The sequence below is a fragment of the Nelumbo nucifera genome, chromosome 5 (assembly GCF_055504915.1).
Source record: "Nelumbo nucifera cultivar China Antique chromosome 5, China Antique-T2T, whole genome shotgun sequence".
NCBI lineage: Eukaryota > Viridiplantae > Streptophyta > Magnoliopsida > Proteales > Nelumbonaceae > Nelumbo > Nelumbo nucifera.
Window position 1 is genome coordinate 40,538,113 of NC_142653.1, and position 21,750 is coordinate 40,559,862.

The 21,750-nt window shown below is 36.8% G+C and overlaps 2 protein-coding genes and 1 long non-coding RNA gene across 12 annotated transcripts in view; 2 read left to right on the plus strand and 1 right to left on the minus strand.

Annotated features, from left to right (window-relative positions):
- LOC104587549 (aldehyde dehydrogenase family 3 member H1-like) overlaps window positions 1–5,624 on the minus strand; it is a 34,296-nt gene extending 28,672 nt beyond the window's left edge. For 4 of the 9 annotated variants that reach the window (XM_010245202.3, XM_088887785.1, XM_088887787.1 and 1 more), the window contains exon 1: window positions 5,429–5,624. The gene's annotated coding sequence lies outside the window, so the exon portion shown is untranslated. Of the gene's footprint in view, window positions 1–5,381; window positions 5,401–5,428 lie in introns of those variants that run through there. The other 5 variants (XM_088887791.1, XM_088887790.1, XM_019196037.2 and 2 more) reach the window with 3 other exon arrangements.
- Window positions 5,625–5,887: 263 nt separating this feature from the next.
- Window positions 5,888–8,427, plus strand: LOC148791442 (uncharacterized). Its single transcript, XR_016076264.1, has 3 exons — window positions 5,888–6,464; window positions 6,663–6,693; window positions 7,890–8,427. It is a non-coding gene; the product is annotated as an uncharacterized LOC148791442 (long non-coding RNA).
- Window positions 8,428–17,253: 8,826 nt separating this feature from the next.
- LOC104587547 (topoisomerase I damage affected-like protein) lies at window positions 17,254–21,750 on the plus strand. 2 transcript variants are annotated; one of them, XM_088886989.1, is made up of 2 exons: window positions 17,254–18,459; window positions 20,190–20,560. In XM_088886989.1, the coding sequence occupies exon 1, from the start codon at window positions 17,508–17,510 to the stop codon at window positions 18,453–18,455; it is 948 nt and encodes a 315-aa protein (XP_088743115.1). In that variant the 5' UTR covers window positions 17,254–17,507; the 3' UTR covers window positions 18,456–18,459; window positions 20,190–20,560. The 2 variants fall into 2 exon arrangements, with proteins under 2 accessions (XP_088743115.1, XP_010243503.1); XM_010245201.3 differs by lacking the exon at window positions 20,190–20,560 and adding an exon at window positions 21,251–21,750 and having other exon boundaries at window positions 17,259–18,459.

The window sequence follows — 21,750 nt, forward strand, 5'->3', positions numbered from 1 at the left end:
TAATAAATAAGTTAGTCATAGCTTAGTGGTAATAGTAGTTGTTATTTATACAAGTGGTGAAGGTTCAAATCACATTACATGCATGTTATTTTTATACAAGCAGCAAAGCCATTTAACTATGTTCAGGTTTCGGATTTGACGAACCACATAAGTTCAAACCGGTCAAACCAACTATTTAATTGGATTATCTTCGAGGTAATCACATCAAGTTCAAGAGTGATTGAAACATTTAGATCCGGATCAGTCCGGTCGGACTAGACCTTGCCCAAACCAGTTCAGTCCGGTCGGGCCAGACTCCGATCGGGCCGGTTCAATCCAGTCGGACCAGATTGGATTGGTTCAGTCAATGGATTGACTTGGATCGGTTCACATCAGGTTTGTGCACGGGTTTGGGTCAAAAGAAGTAAATCGAACCGGGCTGGATTCGGGTTAGGTTGTACGGATATGAACCAAACTGGGCGATCCAAACCGAGCAAAGCAAGTGGGTGGTTTAGGATTCGGACCCACCCAGTCCGACCCGTTTCGAATTCGGGTCGACCCGCATCAAGTTGTCCGGGGTCGAGCGGGGCTGTGTGAATAATGGTTGGACCGGATGACCCAAACCAGGCAAAGCAAGCGACACCAAGCCATCCCGTTCAAGGTCTACTTCGAATTCAGGTTAACCCGTATCGGTATATGTTGGATCGGGTCAGACTGCATTAAACTGGTCCGGACTCGGGTCAAATTGATTTGGATTTATGTTGGGTGAAGTGTGTTGATTCAAGACTAAACTAAAGCCTACACATGGCCTTCTCATTTTTTGGAAAGGTAGACACATGGCAAATTTATGAGAATTTGATGCTAAAGCCTACAACCCACTACCACCATTTTCAATCAATTCCTAAAAAAATGCAGAAAATGCAAAAGTGGCTATTCACAACCACTTATAACTATATTCTATCAATCTCAGTTAATCATTAACCCTCTAAATATCATAACAAAAGAAAACTATCAATATTCTAATAATTATTGAAAAGGTATTTTTTAAAATAAACATTTCTTGAAATTTTAATAATTATTTAAAATATTAATAAATATAAATTTAACAGTATTGATTTCTTAGTGTAAATTTAACATTATTGATTCCCCGTACTTACTACGAGATCATTCACTAGCTTTCCATTATTTCAAATGCATTAAAACGTAGAAATATCAACTAAGAAAACATAAAAATCATAAAAAGTTCAAAAATAATTTTCAAATAAAAACAAAATTGCACAAAAACAATGAAAATGTTAAATATATTTCATATAAAACATCAAAATTATAGAAAAAAAATAAATGAAAGTATCATTTCACATAAACATGGAAAATTGTAAAAAACATAGAAAAATGCAAAAAAAACAAAAAATGCAGAAATTTAGAAAAAATATAAAATAAGAAAAATAGAAGTTGCAAAAAACTAAAGAACTTATAAAACATTTTAGAAAAAACACAAAAATTGCAAATAAATAACAAAATAATACAGAAAAATGTATAAAGTGCAAAAAAACATAAATTATGAAACATTTAGAATAATGATAAAATGCAAAGAAAAATATAAAAATTACAAAAAACACTCAAAATGGAAAAATATAAAAATTACAGAAAAACAACAAAAATTATAGTGAATATATAAAATGCAAATAAATAACAAAAGTACAAGAAAACCAAACATAAAAAAATATTGGAAAATTACAAAATTGATAGATAATTTGCATTTTTTAATACAAGAAAATAAAATGTAAAAATGTTAGTAATTTTTTTTATAAAAGTTTCCATCATTTTCTTAAATTAATAAAAAATTCAAAAAATTGTAATTTCAATCATTTTCTTTACAGGCGGCTGATTCCATCTTATTTATGGGCGACGAAACTAGATCTGTCTTCAAAGGGGAAGATGATCAAAACAAATCTGTGTTTAACTAGATCTACTGCAATCTCTACTGTGGATGTGTTTGGCGAACTCAGATCTGTCTTCACAGAAGAAGACAATGAAGCTTGAACCAGATCTAGCCCAACCTCTGCCGTGGATCTATTTTGTGAACCCAGATCTATCTTCATAGAGGAAGACGATAAAGATTTGAATCAGACCTTGTGCGACCGTTGCCCTAGATCTATGCGAACTCATATCTGTCTTCACAAGGTTTAAACTAGACCTAGTGCGATCTCTTCAGTAGATCTGCATTTAGGAACTCAGATCTAGTGCGATCTCTTCAAACAGTGAACACAGATCAGGGTTTGAACCAGATCTAATGAATATTTGTCACTTGCTCTGCCATGGCGAAAAGAGTAGACATACGAGGAGAAGGAGAAGAAGAAGAAGAAAAAGAAAAAAGAAAGAAAGAACGAGAAATAGAGGCCGGCACTGAGAAGGGAGAAGAGAAAATCACTAGTCGCCAGCATTGAGAATAGTGACCAGAACTTTCTCCCCTCAACCTGGTCATTCGCAGAATACTCCACCCTAAGTCCTGATCCTTTCGACCCTTCCCTCGATCCAACTGACCCTAATCCTTTACAACCCAATGGGTACCCTTGACCCAACCCCACCCTGACCCTCTTCCCCTGACCCAAATGGGTGATTCGACCCATAATGACCCTTATCCTAATAGGTGGTATGGGTGAATTTTTAAAAGGGTGGGTTGGGTGGGTCAGAAGGGTTGGGGTCAACATTGCCACCCCTAGTTACATATTCATGAATTCATGCCCATGTCTATAATTATGGTTAAAAATAAATAGGGATCAACTACTATTTTACCCCATTCTATGGTAAAGTGGCATTTCCAAAAGCGCTCTTCTTAGTATAGGCTATTGGCCCCTAACATCCAAAGCTTTCCCACCTACCAAATCAGGAGGAACCATGGGAAATGATGGGGTGTTGGACGAGAAAAACAACTGCCACATCAGCAAAACTAATATAATGTGCTGGTGTGGCAGTTTTTTTTTTTAAAAAACAAAACCAGGTGTTCTACAATGTGAATTGCTTTCTTATTGCCAGTTCTAAAAACAAATCAAAACAATATGGTTTGAAAGCAGATTGTTTCTTAGAACAAAAGCACAAAAAACGTTTATTTGGTTGTGCATGCCTTTTTGTTTACAAAACTGAAACCAAAACATGTTCTTAAATTTTTTGACTCAAAACCATGTTTTCATCTAATTATTTAATATTATGTTCCATAAATCCTATAATTTCTATATTAGAAATTTTGTTTTTGTTCTAAAAAGCATTATTTTGATGGTTCCAAAAACATTTGAACGTGTTTTTGTTGTTTTACACTGATGTGGCAATTCCAAAAATAAATGAAAACAAAATTATTCATGTTGTAGGAACACTCCTTAAATGTGGTGATTTGGAAATATCCTTTTTTTTAACCGGATGAAAAAAAGGGATTATATTATATTATATTATAAACATCTCTTTTATAAAATATAATATAATATATTATATTATAAGAAAAAAATGGCATTTATGTCTTTTTCAAGTTTTTCTTGTACCTCTATTCCTTTGGCAACACTTTCAGAAACAATATCCAAGAAGTGATTACTTTCCAATCACAAATAGAGCTTTTTCCTAAGACGTGTCTATCCACTTTTCAAAAAATTTAAGTAGGGCTCTTCACGGGTCGGGTTGGGGCGGTTTATTGAGGTTTTTCCAACCGATCCGACCTGGTCGGGTTACCTGAGACGGAAACCGAAACTGACCCAGTGTTAAGTAAAACCAACCTGGTCGGTTTGAGTCGGATTGGGTCGGCTTCGGCTCTAAGTTTATCCATACCCCCCATGGCCACCTAGTTTTTTGGAAATATATTTAAAACTGAAATATGTATTTTAGAAATATATATATATATATAAACAAAAATATACATACAAATATATTGGAATATATATTTTCTGGAAATATATATCTGACACATTTCATAATATATATTTTTTAGATATAGATATTGGAATATATATTTTCAGATATTTTAGTGAGAAAACCGAAACCGACCCGAATCATCGGTTTATGAATTTGTACAACCCAAAACTGACCGGTGCTAATGAAAATCCGGCCGACTCAAGTTGGGTCAGTCCGGGTTGGTCGGTTTGGTCGGGTTGGACCTTCTTATGAACAGCCCTAAACTTAAATAACTCCATTATATATAAAAAAAAAAGTGCGAACTTGAGACACACCATATCTATGAAAAATATCCACCGTAAAGGATGTAAATTCCATATTAATCTTTGTAATTCAAATAAAAGAATCACCACAAAATTTTTTAAAATATAAATTAAATCTGAATTAATTATTTAAATTAAAAAAAAATCAAATTAAATATAATCACCAAATAACTAGTGAATCTCAAATAATATGATATTATTAATAGTTACCACGGGCCCATTAAGGTGGTGTTCGACTGTTAATCAGCCGTTAAGTGGTATTTGAAAAAGATACGAATGCCTTTCAAGTGTTATTTAATTTTTTTTATCAACCATCTAAACATTGGCAAAAAATTAACTGTCCCAAATCTTTGCCTTTTCCATTCAAGAAAGTTGGGATTATGTTTAAGTAGATATTCTGGTGATCTCAATTTTTTTGAATAGAAGAGACAAAGATTGGAGACTGTTAATTTTTTTTGTCAATGCTTAGATAATTGATAAAGAAAATTAAATAATACTCAATAGGATATTTATATCTTTTTCAAATGCCACTTATTAGCTGTTTAACAGTTAATTAACAACAGATTCTGAATTCTCGTATTTTAAAAATTCAGATACTAAATTATCTTATTTTAAAGTTTGGGGAGCAAAGTGGCACTAGGCCCAAAGTAGAGAATACTAATTAGGAATTTTCCCTTTTCTTTTATCCCAAGCTCACAGTCAGTCTGCTTAGATGTCTGTAATTGAGTGCTTTGAAGAACGCTCGAGTCCTTAATTTGAGGAGTGAAAACAAAATCCTCGAACTCTGTTGCCAGAACTGAGCTACCAGACCACCATGACTGGTTCGGTTAAGGGACTATCTCCAGGGGAATTGTGGTTAATATACGGAAGAATCCAGTGCAATCTGAAATATAACTTTGTATTCTCATGTGCATTTCAACAACCACAATGGAATCACTTGATTTTAAGTGATTCCTTGCCGAACTGTTGATAGCACCATGGCTCCCCTACTTCTGTAGATCCGTCGTCGGTTCAGAAAAACAGACTCAGTTTTTAGGGATGGTGACTCTTCAATCTTCTCCGGGTACTAATCAATACAGACCAAGCCTGTTCTAATTCTAAAATTTAGTGTTTTGACTGATGAAATTAAACGGAAACTTCAATCGAAGATAATCCAGGAAGAGAGATTTCAAGCATGATTAAACAGAGATTTAGTGCTCTGACCGGTAAAAGCGTTGCAGAAGAAGCAGAGGAGGAGGAGGAGCCCGTACCTGCCTCAAATCATGGAAGAGCTGAAGGGAAGCTTTTCACGATGAAGCGGAGAGCTTTTGTTGTTCAAGCTACGTGTCTGAGATTGGAGAGCTTCGTTGAAAAAGTGTTTGATCGCTTCCTTGAGGCTTGAGACTTGAGTGAGGAACATGGAAATCGAGCACTGAGCAGAGGCGAGATTGTTTGAGCCATTCATCGAAAGGGTGATAATGGGCAGACAATTTGTACGGATCTCCACCATAGATATGGCATCTTATGTCAAGAATTCATATATTCAATTCAGGAGAGTGATAGGCGGTGGACCACACGTCTACACGCCAACTCAACTAAAAGTCTCTTGTCTTGTGACCGTGGTTGCATGTTGACCGCACATTCTACCATGAATTATTTTCACGCGAGATGCTCCCAATGGTTGATATGCATGTGAGGCGCCCATTTGTGAGGAGTAGATCCCATCTCCGTTGTATGCGATGCCAAATGAAATTTTGAAATAATGTCATTTTTTTTTTAATCTAGTGCAGTAGTTCAAATCTGTCCCCACTGAACGTGCTCCAAAAATCTCCTACATCACATCCCAATCGTGTATAGAAAACATCTTCCAATGACAAATATGAGAGATATTCTCAATGCATGCATATATATGTAGGGCATTTTTAAGGCACGTTATGTAGGAGGCCATGACAGCAAATCAAAGGCATGATGGACTTCTTCAAATAACAATTCTCAATATCTCATCAAGTCGATCACTTATGGTATGTTTGATTGCTGCAACGGGAAAGGGAAAATGAGAATATTCTCATAAGATTCTGGTTTTTTAATGTTTGTTCAAAGGGATGGGAAGGGAAACATGTGGGATGCAGGTTCCCAAAATGGATGAAATGGGGTTGCGTTGATTTGGTGCGACCCTGGTGTGAAAGGAAACTTCTGAGAAAAAAGATTGGGCTCTTCCTCCTGCTCTCTTTCTAGACAACCCTCATCAAGAACCTGCGTCAACAACGGTCTTCTTGCCGATGCTGTTATCGTTGAACTCCGAACAAGGTACAACCATGAACATGACCGCCAACGATCGAAAAATATTTTATGTACTATCTTTGTAGCCATCGAGCTCTTCTTGTCAGCGGGAAGAGATGGCTGCTCTCCGACCAGAATCCATTCTTTTTGGCATGTAACCTTGATTTTTTCTACAAATCTACACTTATATCTTGTAGATCTAAGGTTTTTTTTTTTAACTTGTAGGGTCCAAATCTCCTTGCTCACTCGTGCAAAGGTAAGATATCCTAACTATTTTCAGATCCAAAACGATGAACGACTGTTATAGATCTACCGTAAGCTCTATATTTTTTTTTTTGGTTTTGTGGTCATTTTTTTTCAATATGGTATGTTTTGGGTTGAGATGTATATCATTTTTGTGATTCTTGGGTTTAAGGTATGTATCATTTTTGCTCACTCGCACAAAGGTAATAGTGTTCATACGGCCGCTGATTTGTGTTCATTTTTTTTCCTTTTTTTTTTTGAATGGCAGTGTGTATTCGACACATTATTGGGATGAATACCATCGTGTGATGGATTGATGCTTTACTCTGAATTTTTGGATGAATACAGAACTTTTGTTTTGTTGATTTTGGCATGAATACAAACCAATTTCTTATGCCAATTTTGAGAATGAATACAAACCAATTTTTGTGTCGAATTTTGTGACGAATACAAACCAATATTGGGATGGATACAAACCGGTTTTTTTGCTGAGTTTTGTGATGAATATAAACCAATTTTTGTGCTGGTATTTGGGATGATTACAACCCCCTTGTTTTTTGTTCTTTTGCTGATTTGTGGGATAAATACAAACCAATGTTTTGTTGATTTGTGGGATGAATACAAACCAATGTTTTGTTGATTTATGGGATGGATACAAACCAATTTTGGGAATGAATGCAAACCATACACTATATGGGTAATTTTTTTTTTTTTTGGTGATAATAGAAAATGAATGTTGTTCATAAGTAATGTGGGCAAAGTATAAATGCCATGTTTCATTTTGTCTTCTCTTTGTAAACACATACTATGTATACAAACTATACATATCTACCTACCATTTCTACAACTTGTACCATGTTTCATTTTGTCTACAACTTATACCATATTTCATTTTGTCTTCTCTTTGTAAATACATATTATGTCTACCTATCTATTTATACATGTATGTAGATATGCATATATCTCTCTCTCTCTCTTCATCCATCCATCATTCCCTATTTTCCTATTTCCCTCCATATATGTAGATATATTAATCCCATTGATTAGTAGGTTTTTACCCCGTTATATGTGTTTCATTTGATTCACATGCATTAATGAATGGATGAATCAATGACTCGATGATTATTGGACAGGTTTTCCTAAGCCTTTTGAATGTAGGTTGATAATATGTTAATCATATTTTAATGCACATTGTTATCTTAACCACAGGTTTTAATGACCAAGTACTATGTTGTGAGGCCGTTGCCCTGGGGTGTACTTGACATGGGCAGAATGTAGCGCCCAACTGCCCAAGTGTATCGATTTAGTGGGGCAATTTATTGCTCATACAACATGTACGAGAAGAAGTCGTACATGGATTTCGCATGTACTATAGTAGGAATTCCACACCGTATAGCACACATCAGCCTAAACTCGAAGAGGAATGTTCTTTCATACAAAAAAATGATGCGAACAAGGAATCTTTGAGAGAACAAATTCGGCAGGAAAGGTTGATTATTAGTTGCCTCGTGGTTAGCCTACTGGCCATGATTATATTATATTGTATGAAATTAACGAAAGATTGTTTCACCCTTTTGCCATAAAACTATCATTTTGTCAATTTTGATTGCCACGTGGCAATAGATGAAATATGTATCATATTGTATGTACGCCACATGGCAAAACACGCATCCATGTCAACAAATATACTTTATTATTGCATGTGTTGGTGTGAATAATGTCAAGCAATTGAAAACATTGCATTACAAAACTGACTGATTTTCTCGATAAACAAACACACAATGCAAATCTAAGAAAAAATATTTTCTCTTCTCGTCCCATTCTCTCTCATCCTTTCTTAGCAACCAAACGTACCATGGAGATCAAAGGGAAGCTATTGTCATTTTCAAGCCTAAAGCCTTTACATAATTCTTTCAAAACAAACTGAGATAATAGTTTCTTCAATTTGTTCAAGAGCAAAAGATCTACTCCATCACCGGAACTGCTCATCAGCTTCATCTGCTGCTTGATTCAGTGGAGGTACATGAATGCCACGAATGATGCTATGAATCAAAACAGGACTAGTCAAGCAAAGGTAAACAAAATTGTAAGCAAGATGAATTGCGGTCAGTCTTTTGGGTATTATTGTTGCATTTCCTCAAAGTAATCAGCATCAACTAATCATGTACCAGATAATATTGCAGAGAAATTCATCAAATGTATGCAGTAATCTGTCCAAGTTGCAATTTTCAGTGGCTCAAAAGAGTATTAAACTCCGAAAAGGGAAATACTCGGTTCTCAAATTAAGTAAACTTAATATCAATTTACCAATACCTTTTATGCTAGAATTTTTAACAAGTAAAATACAATTTAGATGTTTTGAAATGTGATGATATTCGCGCACATTAAGCTACTAGATGATGCATGGGGAGAGTTGGAAAGTCATTACCTCTTAGCATTTTCCATTACTAAAAGTAAGCTTCAAAATTAAAACCTTTTCAACCATTAATTGTTATCTATTGTGCTTTGTAGTCACAATTGTAAGAGGTTGTAGGTGGACTTAGGATCCACATCACTTGAAATTGGGCATGCAACCGATCTTGCACTTTCAACTCAAACCATGTTAACTAGTTATTGACCTAGGGCACAGGCTATACTAAACTATATATGACTCTGTGATGGTTTTGAGTGTTCTATAATAAATAGATTGGATTTATGTGATTAACATGCAAAGGACACAACTTCATTGCTCTCAGAGCTAGCAAAAGTGGTTTCAACCTATTGTTTCTCTGAAATTTACTGGTTAGTGTTTTTCAAAATTATGGAATGGTGGTTATAAGGGATAATTTGGTCCTCCAATGATATCATGATACATGGCATCTCAGGACAGGTAGGTGACTTCTAGGCACCATGCAAACAGACTGCTTCGAATACCTCGCAATTGTATTAGCAACCTTGGCACCACCCCAGTAGGCCAAACTACGAACAACTAATCGGGACCTCGGGTCGATGTAAGAGGCAACCTGCTTCCACTAAACCTCCCTAGCCCCTATAAGTAGGGGTGGCAACGAGCTGAGCTTTTCATGAGCTGCTTGAGCTTGGCTCGTGAAAAGCTCGACTCAACTCGATTTTAGCCGAGCTTGAGCTCGAGCCCAATTTAATGGCTCGATTATTAAACGAGTCGAACTTGAGCCTACTAGAGGTCAGCTCGTGAGGCTAGCGACCCGACTCGAATATATATATATATATATATATATATATATATATATATATAATGAAATTATAGAAAATAATATATATAATAAAAATATTATAATTCTTAATTTTTTAAATATAAAATAAAAAAATTATATATAATTTTTATTTTTATAAAATATTTTTTCTAAATATTTTTATAAAATATAAAACAAGCCAAGCTCAAGCTTATGAACTTTTGACTCGAACTGAGCTCGAGCATTGTAGAATAGTGTCGAGCCAAACTCGAGCCTGGTACTATTCGGCTCGAATCCACCCCTACTGGCAAGACATCAGGTTGGCATAAGAGGTGACTTGCTTTTTTCGACCTGACCTGAGTTCAACTAGCGACCTGTTGGGTGACCTCCTCCTTAAGCGAGTTGTTGTCTTTGACTTCCCCAGGATCACAATGCTACGTCAGAAGAGCCGAATATCACCCCGCCCGCTTTGGGTGCGACTAGACAAGCATTATCCGCTTACACGAATTCCATCTCCAAGTGTGAAACCACCTTCAAGCCATATGGGCCAGCAGTCCCGGGTTCCCGTCTATATAAGGGCCCCACCTCCAACCTTAGATGGTATGTGCAATTTAGCTCTCACAGCTCTCTAGCTCTTGCACTTTTAACTCTCTAAAAAATCTCTAGTTCGTTGACTTAAGCATCGGAGTGCCCACCCCGGGTAGAGCAACTCAGATAGTGATATTATTCTTTTGCAGCTCGACCAAGTGACCTCATCAGCCTAACCTCCGAGGTATCTGCCAACAAGGAATTGTCAGATCGCACATCATCAGGTGACAAGACCATAACTAAAAGTCAAAAAATCTTATTGGATCAACAGTGGGGCCTTCCATCATTGAAGGAGGTTGATGCCATGAGCACGACACTACAGGTAGATACATGATAAATTTAAGCCCAAAAGTTCAATATCAATAGCAAGAAATACTGAATTCTAACTTTTCTGTAGATACATGATAAACTGAAGAAAGAGTGCGTTGTCAAGGACATCAATGCAGAGTCACTTCTTGGATCCAATGTCTTGTCCTCTCTCCATATTCTTGTTAGGTTTGTGAAACGGTCACCAATATTCATGGTGATTTAGTGGGAGATGTCTTTCTTACCGTTCAAATAAATAAGAAAAGGGTAATTTGAGGATTTAAAAAATAAAATAGCTGAATGAAAATATTTTTCGAAGATAACTGATGGAACGCTAACAGAGGGGGTCTTTATTACAGGGGGAGCCCATGTAATTTATCCGATAAAATATAAAAACCTTTCCTCAATTTCCTGACAATCATATAAGACTCCCCTAGCTGAGACTAGATGGCAAAACCCAAATCACTGTTGTGTACCACAATAACAATGGTAATATTGGTTCAACATCTGCACCTAGCACGATGGAACTATTGCCAGTCATGGTTTCCATGCTATATGAATCACTTTTGATTTCCATTCAACTCAAATCTCCATCTACTTAAATTAAAGTTTTCTAAACCATGCTTATTGTCAATAAGTTAACCAAATTTATTTGCGTTTTGATGCACCATCTTCAGGAAGATTTAATGATTGTTCATGAACCTTAAATTATTTTCTGATAAATGAATTTTTCGATCTTCTTAAGCACTCCGTTGATATTTCAGAAAAACCTAGTTTTGAATTCTCTAGTTTCACTTTCATTATTTGGCTATGTTATCTAATTTGGTAGGTCCATCTCGATATAAATTTTGGCTATCAAAGTTCGATCATGGATAAGATGATTCTCTGTTCGTATTTCCTAACTAGAAATTGGATTTAACACTTCTTCTTGAACTCCATGCATTAAAATGTTTATTTGAGTTCAAGGTTCTAAATATCAGTGTTTTTGTTTTTTGTGTTTTTTTTTTTTTATTTTCATTCAAAACCAGTTCGGAGGGATCGATTTAAGTCCCGCCTACTCTCTAAACTATAGCCTGACCCGATACAATACGTATGGGCCGACACCGGCCAATACGTGAGAAAATTTTGGTCCATGCTTGAACTTGATCATTGACATATTTCAAAATTGGCAGTTCCATATATATCCTTAACAATACCTTTCACTTCTTTACTGAAAAATAAAAAACACAACATTTTTCACTTCACCATTCTTCAAAGATGACTCTGTTTTTCTAAAATAATCTCCCAAGAACTGTTGAAATCAAACCTGATTTTACCTGGTTCTTTCCTTCATCTACCTGGTTTCTTATTCGAAGTCCTCTTGACTTCTCCACCCTCAATTAAACGACTGCCAGAGCCAACCAAAACGATCCACATTGTTAACAGAAGATTCAACGACATGTGTTTTTTGCAAGCAAGATGGATAAGTTGATAGATTGGATCACCTCTAGATCTTGTCTCCCTAAATTGATTCGCTTCTGATGTGATTCAAATTGATTTTTTCAGCAACACCAATTTCGTCAATTTATCAGTAGTATCTTTGCAATTCTCCTCTTACTTGTTTTCCTACTTCCATTTGCATGTCTATCTCTCATCAATATCTAGACACCGCCCCAATGACCAAAGCGAAATCGTCGAGCCGTTCGCAAATAGATCTTCTATGACTCAGCTGAATCGTTTTCTTTGCCCACGTATAAATTCCAAGTTTTGTGCACTGAATCTCCAAAATTGACTTAATACCAGCTCGGACAATTTAAAGGGCAAAACTAGTTTTAAAAGAAATAAATAAATGCTTTGCATCAGCGTTTTTTCCTATGAAAAAAATTAATGGAAGGGAGGTGATTGTACACTTTTTTTGAAACTAGAAAGGAGGTTTTTATTGTTATTAAGACATAGGGGAGGTTTATATCATTGTGGGAAAACTCAGGGGAGGTTTTTATATTTTACCCTATTTTTAATGATTTTTTTTTTTTATATTTTCCGATCTAACCCTTCTAAACCCACTTAATTAAATAATAATCAAGTGAGATGGGTCATGATAGGTTTGACAAGTTTCCGAAATTGAAAGCAAAAATTAAACAAGTTTGAGACGAATTTGAGATGAAGGGCACTTAATTAGGGCTTGGACTTGGACAGGTTTGGGAATAGGATGGAAGAGCAATTTTTCACATGTACCTTACCCGTTGCCAACCCATGTCAATCCCAAGCACTTGGTTGTTTTGGATTTATCTCGGGCTTTGAGACCTGATGTGTAGGTCGTCTTAGGATTAGCCCTAGCTTGGTGTCAAAGGAGTTGAGATCTTTAGCCAATAAAACCTTTTCAACCCTCTCTATCAACTTGATCTAATACTGTACATCTCACCATGAGACTGGGACCCACCATGTATGAGATGTGGGGTGTGAGATCATGTTGGTAGAGGGTTGGAACGTGTTTTGTTGGCAGGTGATCTGGACTCATGTCAAGTACAGCCTAACCAATCCAAGCATAGCTAACCTTGAGTAACTTAAGTTGTGTTTTGTCTCAGGTCAGACTTGGTTTAGTCAATTATGGCTCACTGGGCCCAAGTTCTTTTCTTGATAAAAAAAGATTGCCCAAGTCCATGGTCCGGTGCCTAGCAAAAAATAGGTTGACCCTAGCTAAATACACCTAAGGCTGCGCTTAGAAACAACGCAAATATGTGTGAATGCAAATATATAGAGTGTAAAACGATTCATATAAATTTTAAATTTGGGTTAGTTTTGCATTGACAAATTTACCTTCTTACCAAACGGACTTTTAATTAACTGTAATAGATGCAAACACGAATTCCAATAAAGCATATGCTTTTTTTATCAAAAGCCCACTTGAATGCAAATTTACTTCTTTTTTATTGATGCACTTTTGTATCTTATTATCAATGTAAATATGCATTGGTCTTTCATTTGTCAATGCAAAAATGTAATGTTGCCAAACACAGGTAAAAGTGAACCAGAGTGCAAATTTACCATGAACCAGAATTTACACTCCATTTGCATCATTTCCAAATGTAGCTTAAAGGCCCAATTCGTTTTTATTTACCTGGATAAAGTACGTTTATACAGATAAATGTTTCTCAGGTAAAACTTGCCCTAAGGTTCCAATGTTCCTGTGTGATATAAGTTACTGGAGTAAAGAGAGAGGTGGGAGGGAGAGAACATTATCGGGGTGTGTGTGTGTGTGTAAGTTGCTTATTCACCAGTCCCACCTTACAGGAGGTAATTGATACTCTCTGATATCTTCGATTGATGTAGGACCCAATATAACAGCCAGTGAATGCAAGGATCATGGTCAATTTACCAACTGATCAACTTACCCCTTGCTAAATACCAACAAAGGAACGAGACCTTTAATTATACTAGTAAATGTGCGCATGCCTTGCATGTGGCACAATTTCTATTAATGATGATAATGGTAATAAAATTTAGATGTTCTTATCAAAGCTCATGTAACAAAGGTAAGTAATCAAAGTATGTTTGATATTATAAAAATGATTGATATTGTAAAAATGATAACCAGTTAGGTGGTTATCATCATCATCATCTAAGAGCCTTGTTGAAACTATATGGGATCAACTACATGAATCCCCTTTCATCATTCAATGCTATATCTATCGTTAAATTATGGGCACTTAATATTTTTTTATTACTTCCAGTCTTCCACATATGTCCTTGCTGATTTACTCCTGGCTCTTTTAGCCCCTTCAACATTAAACTTATCACATTTTTTAACAGATTTTATATATATTTATTTATACACATAACCAAATCATCTCATTCTACTTTCTCTCAGTTTTCTCCTTTTGGAACTATTCCTGAGTTCCTTCATATGACACCAAGCGAGTGGTATTAAATAAAATTCTTTAATGGGGTATGATTGGTTAAAATTCATTTTTTTCTTTTTTGGTAACTAATGGAAGCAAAATTCAACAACACCAAACAAGAAGAGAAGAAACAAGAACATGTTCATTCTTTTTGTGATTTTCTTGGGTTTTAGATCTTGATACAGATAGTAAACTTATTTTGTTTGTTTCTCTTTTTATTGTCTTGTGTATGTTTGTAGTTTTTGTTGGTAGTCTCTTGTTTGCTTTAGTGCTAATTAGTTAGATTTCATTAATTTCTTACTGTCAACGAACTGATATATTATTCTTATATGTTATTTAATCAGAATATATAATGTTAAAGAAATGTTCATTTTTATATATTTTTGTATTTTCATTATTAATTTTATGATATCACAAGACTTAACTCTTTTACAGGGAGGGAAATGCAAATATTGGTTCTATCTCATGGTCAAATCAATTCGTCAAATAGGAAAACCCATGGCCAAACAATGATTTTGAATCTATTTACAACCAAAACTTGCAAAAGACCATTTACTTGGTTATCAACGTGGTGACCTAATTGAACAATTTATGGATTTAATTAATGAAAATTAATAATAAAAAATAAAAATAAAAATACCTTAAATATAGGATTCAAAGAATAGGAGTTAATACCTTAAATATAGGATTTGATGATAGGGAATTGAATAAACTAAATAGTAGTATTGAAATTATATTTTTTGCCTCCAAAATGAAGAATGTCAAAATGCAAAATAAAGGGTATTTGAGCCAAGAAAAATTATAGAAATAAATAAGAGTTAATATCTTAAATATAGGATATAATGAGATGGAATTTAATGAAATGAATAATGGTATTAAAGTTACACTTTTTGCCCCCAAAATAAAGTGTCTAAATTCAAAATGAGAGATATTTTAGTCAAATAAAATTCTAAAAATCTTAAGTCTCATTCGTGCTTTTTATAGTAGTATAGATACAGATATAGATCTCTCTTGGTTGGCTAGGATTGAAAAAGCTTTACACACTATCATTTGAGAGAGATATAGAGAAGTGAAAAAGTACATGAGTAGAAAGAATTTCAATACCATTCAACCCGTGCAGGCAGGATCATTGGATCAAACATCCTAGGCCCAAGCCTAAACCTTGGTTGTGTATATGTTAGGCTAGGCTTGGTTTGGTCGGACCAAGCTGAGATTTGAGGTCTAGGTCCTAGGGTTGCATCTGAGTTGACCATAATCCAACCTTTCTTTTTGGGTAGGCAACTCAGGAACCATGTCCAATAAATAATCCAACCTAAGTTACACCTCTAGTTAGGAGAAATGGCAGGATTGATAACCTTGTCCAATAAATAACGCATGTACCATTACCGAATGGGTCGGTTTCAATATGGGCTTGGCTTAACCGGGACTTAATCCACCTCAACCTAAACTGGACCAGACCCGACTAGTTGGAAATAGGGTTTACCAAACCCTGACCCGCCTATCTCATGCCATGAATAATACCACATTTCTTAATGAAGCTTATAATTCTATGTTTATTTATAAAAAATGATTAAAATTAAGATTTGTGGTCAAAAAGGATTTTCTTTTTTTTTTTGTAAAACATAAATAGGGCAAGGCGTTTTTGGCCCTTGAACATATAGATCTGGAAATGTTATTCCAAATCAATATAAAGATCACTCCAATCAAATAATTGAACTCAAAGATATGGCCTCCAAAAGTTTGTAGATACATTGAACGTGTAACCTATGACCTGGTGACTAGGTTGAATGAGTCAATGGTTTAACTACCCAGGTTGGGAGTTCACATCTCCTCCCCACAAGGGCCACCCCACAGCACATCCCCGCCGTGTATCGGGAACATCTCCCGATGATGTACCAGAACTGATGATGACATGGGGGATGTTCCCAATACAGGGCAGGGATGTTCCCAGGTTGGATGATGTTTGACCCAGTCAATCATTATTGGTGAAACCCATGTTTTATGGAAACTAGACCCAAAATCATGAATGGCTGACGGTTTGAATGGTTTGATCATTTGGGTCAATGGTGGGTTGAAAACATTGGTCTAGAGGTTGGGTGTGGGTCACTACATCAATGGTATGCATCTCATGGCCCAAACTGGCCTGTCTGGGCTCATGCCATGGGCCGTGTTGGGCCTGACTTGTTAGTGATCCCAAAGGAAGCAAGCACAAACCCACTTAGGCCCATGGGCTGGCACGACACGGCCCGCAAAGTTGTACCATGCCGGCTCAGTACGGCCGACGGCCGATTTACACCTCCAACCTACCCGAACCCAACTTGACAGGGTATGGTCAAAGGTGGGTTTATCAGTTAACCCGACCCAAACCCGCAATGCATGGAGCATTCTCCATTCTGTATGTTGCAGTTTTAGGCTTGCACTATTCTTTCCCTCGTGCTGTTCCGTAGCGCACCTTATACAGTTTCAGTCCAACTCAAAAGAGCACAAGGCCCAACTGGAAGAGCCAAAAATGGCCGTTACCGTGGCGAATCTCGATAGGATACATTCCATGAATGCAGAAATTCCTACCTGAAAAAAAAAACCACCGGCCAGTTCCATTTCGGTACGGGCCTCCGCACCTGCGCTCCTATCCGGACGGCTACGCTGACGAGCGCAGCCGAATCGACGCTCAGAGGCCAACGGCCCTCGCAAGCGGAAGCCCGCACCAGATTTTCATTTTTATTTTCTCAGTTTAAAAAGAAAATTCTAAAAAGGCGCGAATTCCGACGCGCTTCCCGGTACGAGAAGAAAGAGACAGTTACTGATAAGAGTGAGGGAGAGTAGTCCAAAGAGACAGAAAAGCAAAAGCAAGCAAGCAAAAGAAGATGATGCTCTCACTAAAGCTGGTACGCTCTCTGGTCTTGGGAGAAACCATTAACAACCCTCTCCTTTTAGCCCAATCCCACCATTACCATGATGATCTTGTTTCTGATGATGATGATGACGACGATGATGATCCTCATCTCCATGTCCAACCCCTTCAGCTCCATCGAAGAAGCGGAAGCAGAAGCAGCAGAAGTGCAGGAAGAAGAAAGAGTGGTCACAGTGGCAAGAATAGCAGCAATACGAAGACCCCTTTGCTTCTTTTCCTCCCCACCAGAGAGATCATAAGGGACACATACAGGCTGGCCACCATAGCTAGAGATATGGGGATGGACTTGTACCCCAGCCCATCTCTCTCCCACATCATCTTCTCATGGCCATCGCTGTCTTCTTTGCCGTCGTTATGGTCGTCGTCGTCGTCTTCGTGGTCAACATCTGCGGATATCATTCCTCTCCCCTTCCCCTCCCTGAGCAATGCCTCTGCTGTGCAGCTCCGCTCCTTTGTCTGCCTTTCGAAGGGGCTGTTCAAACTCGTGTTTTGCAGTTTCAGTTGCAACAGCTTTAAGGGTATTGGTGATGATGGGGATAGTTCTAGTAATTGGGACTGTTGTTCGCTTTCTCTGTATTCTCGACTGAGCGGTGACCGTATTGATAGCATGGATGGCTTCTCCCGGGCTCTTGCTGGTGTGGGTTGGACCCTGTTCAAGACTAAGAACAACCCATCTCTTGGTTCGAGTGGTTGCGGCTTCCGTAGCGTCAAATCTGTGTATCTCTTCAGAAAGGTTGTTGCAAATAAGGTTCGGGCTAAGCTTCCGAATGGAGGAACTCCTGTATCTGGGGAGTTCAGAATTAGAGAGCTGAGGTTGCCCCCTTTGGATTTCAGGAATGCCCCTTTGAGGATTTTGCAGTATATCATTCTAATGACTGATGATCTCTTCTATCTCGCCTGAACAGGTGAGTTCTTTCTCTGTTTCTTCTTTTTACTTTATGGGTTTTGTCTCCCTTTTATTGTATGAATCGTTATATGCATAAACAAGAATCTGTTGTTTGTTTAACTTCACTATTTTGGTAGGATCTGGAAGCAGACATTGAATGTTTCTACTGGTTTGCTTGTAATCTGTATGTGTCCCGGTGTCCCCACATGAAAATCGAAAATAACAGAAGAAATTAAATAGAGAATCATTAGGGATGGAGAGAGGGAGGGCTGAACATTTAATTTTTTTTTTATATTATCCAAATCTCTTGTTGCATGTAACAGAGGGCTGCTAGTTATAAATCTTTCTATTAGCTTAAAAGTAAGGTTTTGAATTTTGGCATAATTTTGAAACTTCATTTTAACTTGGCAAATGAGAAACTTCAGAATTTTCTCAACTGGCATTTTTTAAATCATGCACGCAATTCAAATGGAATATAGAGAAGCTGCAAAATTTTTGGTTCCTGATGTCATTTCCATTTTGGTTGAGAATCAAGTCTAACACTGATGTTGTACCCCTGATTTGAAAACTCTGAGCATAGAGTAACTTCCAAAACTTTTCATTATGTACCCAACTTATTTTACTGCCTTCACCCAATAATCTGTACACAACATATGGAATCACACTTATCCTCTTTCTCCTTGTTTCTCTTTGTTATTAATGTAATTCTCTTGTAAAAGTAAACTACCTGAGTGGCTTGCTCACACTTGATACAGATAGACAATAGTAAAAAGAATTCTTTTTTGATTCATGCAGTCATTTTATAATCTTGTAAAAGTAAACTCCAAAATTCATGCAGTCATTTTATGGTCTTGATTCAAATAGCTTCCACCAAGTTTTATTGGATGCCTCAGAATTTCTCTTATTTTGGTATATTCCAGACCAGCATAAGCTGGGAAATACCAAGAATAAATACTTATTTTTCCATTTATGGCTCTTTGAAACTAACTTACTATCTTTTTTCTTAGTTTATTGTTTGGCACTGTCTAATTCTTAAAAGATCACAAAGGAGGACCAGATGTTCTCAGATAGCTGACTTATGATTCATTCCTTTCTTGTCAAAGTTGTCATTAAAGGTTAATTCTTCAGACTTAGACATTACCATGCAGTCTATACCATTTAGTGGTGCTTTTCCTTTAAGATCCTTTGTTATGAGGAATTGCATTTTATGGATCTGATGGCACCACAAAAATAGTGAAATAGTTAAAAAGAACAAAGCACATATAACACAAGAATTTTGTGTGGTTTCACTAAGTGCTTACCTATTTGGATGAAGACTAACAAAAATGTTCACTAATAACTGAGAGGATTATAAAGAACCAAAACCCAGAAGAATGTCAAAGAGAGTTTCTTCTTAAGAAAATGTTTCCTCATTTCCTCCTCAAGGCTGTGTTCTTCTCAAGAGAAATAGTTGTCTAAAACATTCCTCCTGAAAGCTGTGTTCACAAAAGGATCCATACACCAAGAAAAATCAAGAACCAAAGCGAAAGGTATAGACCTGTGTAGAACACCAAGCTCATAACTGGGGAACTGGTGGAGAACCTCCCATGGAGAACTGAAGTGTCTCACCAAAAAATAACGTAAAGCATGCATTTATAGATGTACAAGTGTACAACAGACTTCTAAAAAAACAAACAAGAGAGAGAGAAAGAGAGAGAGAGAGAGAGAGAGAGATCCACTTGATTCCTGATCTATAGTTTCTCCATGCAGGTTAACCATGAAAAGATATATTTAGTTCTTCATCCCTGTGATTCATATATAAACCATGGAATTGAGTAGGTGGGTTCATCAATAATATCTGCTGGAAACTGGAAGAGCACCCTTTGAGAGGTCAATAATCCAATTACCATTTTGATTCACACTTTCACTGGCCTGCAGATCTAGGTTGTTTTTTGTGTTAAAACAGGCTATTTTTAATGTACCCTATTCACTGAATTGAACGGCTTCTCTTTTAAATTTGATAGGATAGACCTCTATTTATGTAGTTATTTTTGTCATTAGTTCAGAAAGAACAGAAATGTGGTTGCTCTTGACATCTTGTTCCACACTCATAGCATCTATCGTTCTTTTTGTTGTTTTAAGGAATATATAGTTCTGTTGTTGAAACCAGTGATTTAAAAGGTGTGGGAGGTGTATGCATAGAGGTGCACCTCAAGGCGAGATGCCCCCAAAACGCCATAAGGTGTATGCCAGAGGTGTTGACACCTCTGAGGCATGCACCTCAGGTGTAAGAGGCATATGCCTCGTATGCATTTTCTAGGTGAGGCGCCCCAAAACGCCCCAAGACATGCCAGAGGCATTGACCTCTGAAGCATACACCTCAGGTGTATGAGCCGTATATGCTTTTTTTCATGAGGCTTGGTAGAGGCGTATGCCTCATGCGCCTCACGCACACCTCATATAAAAAGACAAAAAAAAAAATGAGATCCTCTTCGACAAGACCCCCCATTTTAACTAGTGATATGCATTCTTCATTCTTCTTAATTTTATCAAAAATAAAGAAAAATGAGATCCTCTTTCCTCTTCTTCCTCCTCCTCCCTCCTCTAGGTGGTGGAACACTTCGCGTCACACCTCCACGTTTTAAAACATTGGTTGAAACTTAATTACTTAAAAAAGTGTTTGAAAACCCGGTATAAGTTCAGTTTATGGTCAGCTTCTATAAAACCTGTAAAACGTTATAGTGTAACAAGTTTGGACTTTTAACTGGTTTGAGAAATTATTACCTCTATTGGTGGAGGCACGATAACTGAAATTGTGATGCTCTCTGTAGGATGCTTCTTGGAAACAAGATTTTGGATTCATCCAGTCAAGGCAGCAAGAACAGTGTCTTCTGTTCAACTGCGCCAGATGGAACACTTGGAGACTACTAAGGGAAATGAGAATAGTTGTTTTCAACTGTTACAAATGCACTCTCGAGGACTGCGACTTCTGACTCACCGTTGCATATGGGAGGGTGACTTGGAGGCCAGTATAGACGAGATATTTTGCTTGATTCTTACAAATGGAACACCTTGAGGAAAAGACAGTCGTGAAGTTCAGACCTAGTTGATCCAGTTACACCAATTGGAATCAGATGCCAGTTTGAAGTTCAATCTTGGATATAATCATGTATGATGAACATTTAGAAGATACCTAAAACGCTGACTATGTTTTTTGTCATCAAATCAAACAATTTGGGCACCTAGATCATGAGTTGCATAATAATTTTTATTGTAAACTGACATGTAGAACAGATTCTTGTTTGTGTTGTCACTAACAATGATTTCTAAA